This window comes from Ornithodoros turicata, chromosome 9 (genome assembly GCF_037126465.1).
Source record: "Ornithodoros turicata isolate Travis chromosome 9, ASM3712646v1, whole genome shotgun sequence".
Lineage (NCBI taxonomy): Eukaryota > Metazoa > Arthropoda > Arachnida > Ixodida > Argasidae > Ornithodoros > Ornithodoros turicata.
This window is the reverse complement of record NC_088209.1, coordinates 10,860,996-10,871,639: the sequence shown is the minus strand read 5'-3', so window position 1 is coordinate 10,871,639 and position 10,644 is coordinate 10,860,996. Positions and strand designations below refer to the sequence as shown.

At 47.9% G+C, this 10,644-nt stretch overlaps 1 protein-coding gene across 1 annotated transcript in view; it reads right to left on the bottom strand.

Annotated features, from left to right (window-relative positions):
• Positions 1–928: 928 nt before the first annotated feature.
• Positions 929–10,644, bottom strand: part of LOC135369390 (uncharacterized) — a 28,437-nt gene continuing 18,721 nt past the window's right edge. The window contains exons 4-5 of the mRNA XM_064602982.1: positions 4,830–4,856; positions 929–1,043 (exon numbers count right to left, since the gene is read on the bottom strand). Of these exons, the coding sequence (XP_064459052.1) occupies positions 993–1,043; positions 4,830–4,856 (78 nt within the window). The 3' untranslated portion in view covers positions 929–992. The remainder of the gene's footprint in view (positions 1,044–4,829; positions 4,857–10,644) is intronic.

Below are 10,644 nucleotides of genomic sequence, written 5' to 3'. Positions count from 1 at the left end.
CGCTTAGAAATTACGATGTCACGGAAACTATAACGAATTGATGCTGCGGCTTACGTAAGCAATAAGTAAAAGACTTACTTGCCATGTCGAAGATGTCCTCGAAGTTCCCGAAGACGCGCAACATCACGTCAATCACATTAGACGTTTATTCAAGTGGATCCCTATCACTGTCATCTGGAGTATACCACAATGTTAAAACGGAACTTTGCCATATAGCACGCTCCGAGCCAACTGTCATTCCGAACGATATCATTCTGTGTCCTTATTTGCCGAAAATGGGAGGTGTCACCTATCTGGGGCACATTATGCGTGTCCCAGATAGGCTCCTCCACCTGTTTTGAACGAATCATGGCACAGAATGATATCATTCCGAATGCTGGTTGGCTAGGAGCTTGCTATGCAGTGAAGTTCTATTTTAACAGTGCAGTAAAGCAACGTCTACGAGATGGGGAACCGTAAAAATCTAGACTCGAACGTCCTGCTGCAGCGCGATATCGAATTTGCTAGAAAAAGTGTATTACAAAGGGTTCCCAGATACCTACGTGGTGTTCCACTAGCAATCACAAAGGTTAATGACGCAAAAAGAAAAAGAAAGAGTTTTCTTCGATAGAAACCAAATTCGTTTTGTTGTATCGTAGGCGCGATAATTTTTGAGCGCCCCTTAATTACTTATCTCGACGCGATTAATTGGTTAACTTTTGAAGTACTCGTTTGAGGGCAGAGGAGTTCATTGCAAAGCTGTAGAGTGCTTTCAGAGACGCCCGGTCGAGTCGCTTACAACGAGGCTCTGTCTTTTTATTTTTGTTATACGCTTGCGTTTTTTGCTATTTCTGCCTGTTTCTTTTCTCACATAAGTCTACAGGTGCTCTTCTGTTCATTGTCATGTCCTAAGTTACGTTATGAAACGAGACGGGTGTAGCGTCGTTCCTTCAAAAGCACTAAGTTTTATTGCCGTGACCATTACTGAGGTAGACGGTCCGGTGTACCAAACGTTATGACGTGCATTCTTTCAGGATCTTCTTGAACTTGGGTTTGTCTTTCTTCTGGAACATTCAAATACACGTGATGCAATTCATATACATAAGAGAGCTTACAACAAGTCTTCCGCAAAACATGCTCAAAGCAATGCACGTTCCAGAGTAGGATACCATGATCAGCGTTCATGACCGTCGTTTATTCAAGGAGAGGGTGGGCAGATCCCTCCTCAACTCAAGAGCATGTACCTGGGGACGTTGTGAAGCTTTTCTTTTTAAATTTCGTGCCGCGAACCAACTGTGGCGATGAGCGGCGTGCAGACCTGGCAAGACGAATAAAAGACGGCGAGAAGGAGTTTTGAAAAGGGGTGGGAAGTTAGCATGCGTCCTAGGCCGACTTCAAGGGGGAACAGTGCGGACATTTGTCTGGAAAGTATGCCGAAAAACCCACACAGCACAGCCGGTGCGAAGATTGAAACCGGTGTCACCTTCCAGTACGGGCTGGAAAGCGGACACCCTAGAGTCACTAAATAAGGGTACAGAGTATCGCATTCCTTTTCCGCGCCGGAGCCGCCGTTCGGTGAGCGCGATTGGCCCGATCGTGTCACGTGGTTTCTCCTTCCAAGAACTCGCCATCCATGTTGAGTCACCTCCATGCAAAACCGGTTTCCTGGGTTTTGATGAGCTGGCTCGAATGCGCGTTATTCGGCACCGGAGGAGGGGGAACCAGCTCCGGTGGCGCAGCGGTAACGCGTGCGCTTGGAGACTGGGAGGTCAGCGGTTCGAATCCGCGGGCCGGCTGTGCCGTCTGGGGTTTTTCCTGGGTTTCCCTCAAATGTGTAATAGGCGTATGCCGGCACAGTTCCCCTGAAGTCGGCCCATGGACGCAGCTATCCTCCCCCCAAGCGGATTCCGCTCGGTCTTCTACTTCACCCTTTCCTCTCTTCCTCTCCGCCACCTTTCCCTTCCCGTGAAACATGCCGCCTAATCAGGCAGGCAGACCTCTCGGGTTCCTCCCAACGACACTCCTCCTCCTCCTCCTCCAGGAGGGGGAGATTGACATCCCGTTGCTAGGCGCCGCCGCCGCGCCTGACTCAAGTCGGCGGGCTCTCTCGCCGGCGTGCCTTAGTGTCGCTACTCTGCTTCGCAATTTAGTGACTCTAGGTCACCCTACACAGCTCGCGGAACAGGACTTCACCACGCGCGGCACGATGAAGGCAAACCATTGCACATAATGATTAGCGTAATCCCTCCTAATTTGTGGAAAACGCGGCGCGTGCGTTTCTTTTTTTGAATAAAGCGTAACTGTCACAAAACGGGCGTACGACCGCGGTTTTCAGCTAACTAGCAGAGAGAACGATGTCTTCCGTGATGACATAGTTGACTAAGTGCTGTGAAGTTCTCTTTTTCTGTTCCGTGGTTGCGAGAAAGGAAATGGACAAAAGTAAAGAAAAAAAATTCACGCATGCAAAAAATATAGATATCTTGAAACGAATGACCTCTTACTACGCAGAGTGCGGATACAGCGCCCTTCTCAGTGGAGAGGAGCGGAGCCACTTTATATAGTTTCGAAAGTTCCTCTCGATTGAACAAGAATAAAGCAACGTCGCGTATGTTCCGATTCTCGCGGACGCTCTATTAAGGAAGGACGAGGCTTTAATATTGCGATGTTCGCTAAAGAGCCACGAAAGTGCAAACATTTATCCTCGCTGCATGCGAAAGATGCCGTTACCTCGCCGCCAACACAAAAGGAACGGGAGTCATCTTGTGAGGCTGTGCAGGTAAATAAATGAAAATGAAATTAAAAAATGTATTATCCTTCGCGTTTTTCACTAGTTCCGTGGTTACATCTTCTCTTCCTTCGAAAACCCAGTGCTTCACACATAAATGCATTACTTTGTGCACGTGAAGTCTGAATATAACCTCACACTTTACAGCAGTCTCGTCGTCTTCATCACATCTCATCTCTCACACTTTTTAGCAACTGTATGCCTACAAATTCAGTCATACCACAAATTTAGGCAATCCTCAACGTCTATAGTGCAGCCTAACGTGAGAATGCTGCCGATTTCGGCGAAAATGATTTTTTTCTCTCTGCGATGCGTACCAGTGCAAAATATACCGTATTTTCCGGTGAATAACGCGCACCCCTAAAAACGGGCCGAATTTGAAAAAAAAAAGTTTCATGTATAACGCGTTCCATGCAACCGCAATGTTGCTACAAGCCTCTGTGCTGCCATCAGTTTACACAGTAAACCAACGCGGTGTATCATATACGTATGCATATGCATTATTTGAAAATACCCTAGTTACACTAGCTTAAACTCCGATGCAATAGAGTCGGCGTCATAGTATCAGGGCCGGAGCTAGGGGCAGGCTCCCACAGCTCCCCACAGAGCCCATAGTTTGAGATAATTCAGGCAACACTGGACATGCAATCAATGAAAATGAACTATGATGCCTACCATTCGGCCAATCAGGAGTCTCTCAGTTTGGCTCACCTTTCGGCCCGGTACTGGCTACCATCGGCTTTTACTTTTACTGGTTTTCATGCCCGACGCTCGTTATTCCGTATTCCAGAACAATTAGGCAAATTTTTGACAAAATACACATTTATTTGAAACATCGTACTAATTCAATAGTCTGACACAAATATTCACCGTGCGTACAGAGTCCAAATCGCTGCGTTCGTTGACCAAGTTCGAACTCGAAAAACACACACACTCTCTAACCCCAGAAGTGAGCGACGCTCACACGAGTGCATGCGATTTCACGGTGAGCATCTCCTTTCGTTGGTTGCAGTTCAACGAAGCGGGCAATGCTTGTCGCACAGACACCGAATCCTGTCTCCGTTGTGACTACATTTGAAAATGCGACGCCGCTCACAAGTGTTCCTCAGGCGTCAGCTCACCACTGCATTCCAGTTCTGAACTCGAGAGACTGTTCGTGCGTAGGATACTTGTGTCGGGAAACATCACAACACGCGCTGAGTCACTGTGACACACTAACAAATCTGGGACTTCTCTTTGAACAATGCCATCATACGGTGGTGTCAACTGACATCGTCGAGACGCCGCTGCCACTTCTCTCCCTTCTCTTCTCGCCAGACAGGCAGCCGCGAAAGAATGCTCTTTTGAAACTTTGCCAACCAATAGCGGAGTGCGCAATGTCCTTCGGCCAATGGGTATCAACTATGATGCCTGACGGAGTAATACCACGTGTTTATGACGTGCAAACATTTTTTAGAGCCGCGAAGAGGGGGAGCTATGGGGGCCTGCTAGGGGTGTGCGGGGCCTCTTTCACAGGCCCCGCTAGGCCTACGCGGGGCCTATGCAAGCGCGGAGCCTAAGGCGGTCGCCTTACTCGCCCCCCCCCCCTCCCCTATCGCCGGCCCTGCATAGTATCACGGTCCACTGACACTCTCTCTGGTCACGAAACTCCGTGATAGTATACTTGTTGCCTCTCCGCTTTCGGTTTCGCGTCCCTTCTCAGTTTCGCCAGCCTTAGAAATGAATTCAGGATTTATGACTGAATTTATGAATTTAGAAATGAATTCAGGATTTATGAAGGCTGGCGCCCTTTTGCCGGTCTTCTGAACTGACCCTAAGAGACTTGGGAGAAATTCACAGAACACCCTGGAAGAGGCTAGAATTTCTACGTCACTGACCTCAAAAGGAACTCTGCAGGAAAATATTTCCGTGTATACGGGCACCGTTAGACAACGCATAGGAGCTCTTGAGAGCACTTTTTTTACTGTAAAAAGCGCGTGTTAAACACCGCAAAATACGGTATATATAAAAGACTAAGATAATGTTCGTGGTGGATAGAGGCAGAAAGACATTGATTACAACTTACGGACTGCTGATTAGTGAAACCTTCAATCTGCAACATCACACGTATACGAGAAATGAATATCACATCAATGACTGGTACAGATGTATCGTTCCATCTGCCGCACAGTTTGAAATGGCCACACGTTGAGTGCGATTAACAGGTGGCACGATACACTTGTGCCTTTGCTAACACTGGTATGTACAACAGAGTTGCGGAATTAACATTCCGGAATTGGAATGATTCCGGAGTGATGCACCGTTTCTAGCGCACCCTCCAGCACGCTGGATTTCGAGCGGAGGCCGCTCGAGGTAAGTGTATGGCAACCATTCAACCGAAGGTCGTCTATAGTTTCGGATTACAACGCAAGAAAACAGACAATCTTGTTCGTAAAAGCTCGTCGCGGCGCTGGTTCTTGTTTTAAGATGTTAATGTTGGAAACAGAGGAACAAAAATTCATCAAAATAAAGCAATATACGATTTTTTGTGCGTTGGCTGTTGGTGCGATATCTAGTATCCTGTTACATGTTTCTTTTCTTTTTCTTTTTTTGCACTTCCCAGTGCACCAGTTAATAACTTATAGTGCATCACTTTATCCCCAGAGTGGGAATGGGAATGTCCTTTTCTTGGGTGGAATGAGAATGAGCCCAGGTTTTCATTCTGAGGAATTAAAAGGAATGGATTTTCGAATCGCGACCACTCCTCGGAATGGTACTGGAATTCAATGGATCGACCCATTCCACAACACTGATGTACACATTCTAAAACACATACAGCGAACCCTCGTTAATATGACCAAGTCGTTCACGCGGATATTGGTCATAAAGCCAGTTGTCATATTAACGAGCAATATGGACGATGCTAAGTTGGAGGTAATAAAGGAAGTCTCTTCGGCTCTGTCTCGTTTATTGAAGATTTACAACTTCTCCCCAGTTCGTCCCCCGGAATGTTGGTCATAGTCAGATTATCGAGTTGTCATAATAACGAGGGGCGTCAGGACCTCCACTGGGAACACACGGTGCCCCAGAAAAGTGCTCATAAAGTGAGGATGTCATACTAACGAGTGTCATATTAACCCGTGCCGACTGTACTGTTGGGGACACGGTTGTCTAAACTCTCCAGCCTAGTGATGTGTCGTTCGTGGACGAACCCTTCAAACTGAACTAGTCATTCGGGTGAACTGAACGAACTAGTTCAACAACAACCAAAACATTAGTTCCTCAATTCAGTTCATTGGGCCTCGACACCCACAACGCATACGCTTTGATACGCTTCCAAGTGTGACATCTGCGCCATCTAACGAACGTTTTGAAAAGCTAACAAACACATGCGCGCATGAAGAAGGGCGGGAGACCACGGCTGCCACGGCGCATACGCTGTGGCCTTGAGTGGCTGTGACGCTGCGCTGAAGTGGACTGTGTGAAGGAAGAGAACTGGATGAACTAAAGAACTAAACGACGTCGCGAGTCGTTTTGAAGGACTCGCAGAGCCTGCCGTTGCCTGTCAGCCTGTCAGAACTGCTGCTCGTCCACAGCGCATGCGCTTAAGGAAGAGCGCGGGCGGTGCGGCGAGTCAGAGCTTCAAGTGGACTTAGTGAAGGTGTGAAGGAAGAGAACTGGATGAACTAAAGAACTAAACGATGCCGCGGGACGTTTTGAAGCACTCGCAGGGTCTGCCGTTGGCCGTCAGAGAAGGTGCTAGTCCACAGCGCATGCGCTTAAGAAAAAGCGCGGGGAGGGAGAGCTTCGAGTGGACTGTGTGAAGGTGTGAAGGAAGAGAACTGGATGAACTAAAGAACTAAACGATGCCGCGGGTCGTTTGGAAGTACTCGCAGCGCCTGTCAGAACTGTTACTCGTCCACGGGGGAGGGAGAGCCAGCAGAGCGGCTTTGAACGCCGTACGGATTGAAGTACTCTGGGCAAGTGAACTATATGAACGGCGAACGCTGAACAAGAGTAAATCATTTAGAACTGATTGCGCTGAGATCGCTCTGAGCTCCTTCTCGCAATTGTGGACTGCTAGTGGCGCCGTTATGTTCTGACTTCTGGCTGACTGCTTGTGTGACTGGCACACCCTGGAGCGGGCACGCTATTTTTGCGGCAATACACTGCAAGCTTCCCAATTTTTCCTCCACAACGCTACGTTGTACTTTTCTTCAAGCTCTCTCATGCATTTGAATGAAATGAGTTGAAACTGCGGTTACTCTATCACACTTCTGTGTTCTCAAATTCGCAGCAAGCAGACGTAAGTGATCAGAAATACACGATTGTAACATTGAACGACGACGGCACCTTGCATATTGATCTGTGCATTACTTTTCTCGTTAAAAATATACGTAGAAAATTAAAGCAAAATAAAAAAGCGACCTAAAAGATTACGTTTACTATGTTGATGTTGTCGAACCTTTGGAAAACTGAATTGCAAGATCATTTTGTTGTATCTCTCTTGGTGGAGACACTTTAAAGTTTGGGACTATATTACTTGATTGTGTTTAATTGCGAACAGGTGAACGAATGAACTATTCTTTTAGGCAGTTCAGTGGAGTGAACTGAACTAAATGAATTAGTTCACAAAAATGAACTGACTTGCCCATCACTACTCCAGCCCATAGCGGAGCTGTCGCCTATCGGAGATGTCGCGCACGAAGGAACTATACCAATACCCTCCCCGAGGGGAGGCCGCGCTGAATTGCCTTCCCTAGCAGACGACGCTGAGAAAGTGATAGTACTCTCTCCCGACAGGTGGCGCGGCGTGGCCTTACCTCGGAGGCTGTAATGGTATAGGGACTGTGCGACAAACTGGTGGCGCCACAATGCGGCCTCCGGAGAAAGTACCTTGCGTGATAGCCGCCGGGTAGCCAGCTTTGTTTACATGTGAAGTGTGGGCATCTTTTTTTGCCACAGCATCGCTAACTGTGCCAGCACCTAAAAGAACTCTTCATTTGGGTCCAGATGCGTCATTTCTCGTGATTTCTACGCTTCCAATACCACCGAGGTCACTAGACTCGCAGCGAATAGCGTTTGTGACGCGCGTTCGGCCATTGCATGAGGTGTTCACAACCTGAGCGAGTAGATTCTATTTCTTTTGCTCTAGTTTCAATGAAACTGAATGAGGACCTGCAAAATGATCAATGATTTACAGTTGCCACTTTCGTGACGTTGAAACGCCGCTGAATACTGTATCACCGTCAAATGCACCGACCAAACGGCAACCTATTTCGAGATAATGATTGAGGTGTTTCATCGCCAGTGCCCAGAGCCGATATTGCTCCCGGTATGACGAGTATCACAGTGAGAACAGAAGTTCTACGTTGTCCAAAAGGTTTAGTATTTACTCACCGACCATTTCACAGCTGTCGTCCCGCAAGCCTACGGCGGTAGCCGAGGTAAAAACTCATACACTTTGAGGATCTCTTTAGCGTTATTGTATCCTAAGATACTGGAAAAACTGCAGTACAAGTTCAGGCAATAAGTTGTGACCCCACGTATTTATTTGTATGGATAAAACGGACGCACGATGTAAATTTCAGTGACGAAGCTATGTGTATGCAAAGACGACGAAAGGAATACAAGACTCAGTCAAAAACATGATATTACAAATGGCTGGAGTCAGAGGAATACACGTATATAGCCCTCGCTAGCAAGCCAGGATTTTGTGAGTCAAATAACCATCCTCTCAACGTATCACTTATAGGTGTTTTGACCGGACAGACGCGAGTGGCTGTTCTCCTTCCGTACTGTTAGATGCATTATAAATAAAGTGGTTGCTTCTGTGCAGTTTGTCTCCATTCTCTTCGTTCGCGCCCCAGAAAGGTCCCACATTATTTGCACTTCGAAAATTAGCCCTTCTAGTTACGGCGGTCGCCACGAAAGCTACGGTTCCACTTGAGAATGCATAGAACGGGCGGCGTGGTATCACGTCGGATACGTCCAAGACCGCCACTGGCGGCGCTGTCGCGACGGAGCAGCGCGCCCCCTTTAGGTGTCGCACGGTCCCTATACTTCCTTCGTGCGCGACGTCGCCGACAGGGGACTGCTCGGCCACGGGCTGGAGATTTTAGACAACCGTGTCCCCAACAGTACAGTAATAATACGTACAAAACAATATGTTGAGTGTCTGTCCCGGAGGATATACTGCTAAAGCAGACCTTGTCCACATAGCACCGCCCGGAGCAGGACGTCATTCAGAATGATCGATTGACGAACGATATTACAGTAATACGTTTCATGTTAATCAATTCCATGTTAGCGCAGCGAAGCAACTGTGGCTATGTGTGACGTATGTACTCGGAGAGATGGAGAGAGGACAGGAGAGAGGAGTTGGGGATAGATCACTGTACGGGCACGGGTCCCTCCCCGGGCCCCTGGAAAGTCGTCCCGTGCAGGACAATAGTTGGGGATAGGGGTTAGTATGCTCCCTGGGCCGACTTCAAGAGGAACTGCATTCTAAGAAAAAATGAGTAATTTTACTCCTTTTCGGGACTAAATGCAGTGACACAAAAATGGTCCCTTTCGGGTGTAAATGCTCGGGTCTAAATGAATGTCACAGAGCAGAGACAGCATTTAACGCTCTGTTCTAAGGGTCTCAGGTACATAATTCGTGCGCATGTGTGAAAATACGTTGAATCATACCTTCAACCGTGATATATCGAGTGATATAATACCTTGCGTCATATATAGGGCACAATTTGCAAAGAAAGAAGCGCTAACGGTTTCTTACTGTGTGTGGGTGGGAAATCGCTAAGTTGACTGAGTTATACAACCTTATGCCATCAGACTGACGAAAACGCCATATCTGCGTAGACTGTCGCATTCGGAAGACTATTGTCGAAGTTCAGTAACAATGTTCAGTCCTGGGGAGTAAATGTCGGGGTTGGGGGACTAAGATGGGGAGTAATTGCGATCTAGGGGACTAAAAGCTGCAATTACTGCCTATTTTACTCCTTGGTTTCTTAAAAGTGTGCGCCGAGATTCGTCTGGAAAGCCTTCGTAAAACCCAGGGGAAACATCAGACTGGTGGAAGGACTCGAACCCCCCCCCCCCTCCCAGCCTTTTAGCACGATCTTGGCTACCGTGCACCAGCGACCGGTCGGCCATGCCGCTGGTTTCTCTTGTGGTTACGCGTGCCGTCAATGGACCTTTTTCACAATGGCATACGCGCATGCGTATGACCTTGAGGCGTCGGAGAGAATTATCTCCGTCTTCACTAGATGGCGCACTGTGGGGACGACAGAAGTGGGGACTAGTGTAACTAAAAAAGCTACGCTTCAGAGTATCGACACTGAGTTCCAATAGCGAGCATGCGCCATCTTGTTTCCGCACTACGCTTCCCACGAGCACTGAGCACCAGGTCCCCCAGGGTCGCCATTTTCCCATGTATTTGTTCCTATTCCGATGCGTGGAATGCTGGAGGCCGTCCTTAGATACCCCATTGTTACCAGACGTTGGCTTGCGTTTGATTGTAGCGCGCTAAAGATCCAGTTGAAGCACAATCCAAGCCAGGCCAAGTCACCGAAGGAGAAATGGACGACTGCGCCTGCGGCGCCTGGTACGACAGGTACGCTATGTGATGCACGCAGCCGTGCACTAGATCCTCCCGATCGCTCAACACGTTTAAAAACACGACCAAAAAGTGAAACACGACACAGAAAGTTGTTATACGCGTTTTATTTGGACATAAAGACTAGATTCATTTGCAGAAACAACAAAAACATTTTGCCGCTAAACTTAGCGCGCTGAAGTGATCCGGAACGGCAACAGCGGGGTATCTAGTGGCGGCCTTCTTCGTTGCACGCTTTTCCGAGGTGAGTTTGGGGGACCTGCTGAGCACGTTAGCGCAC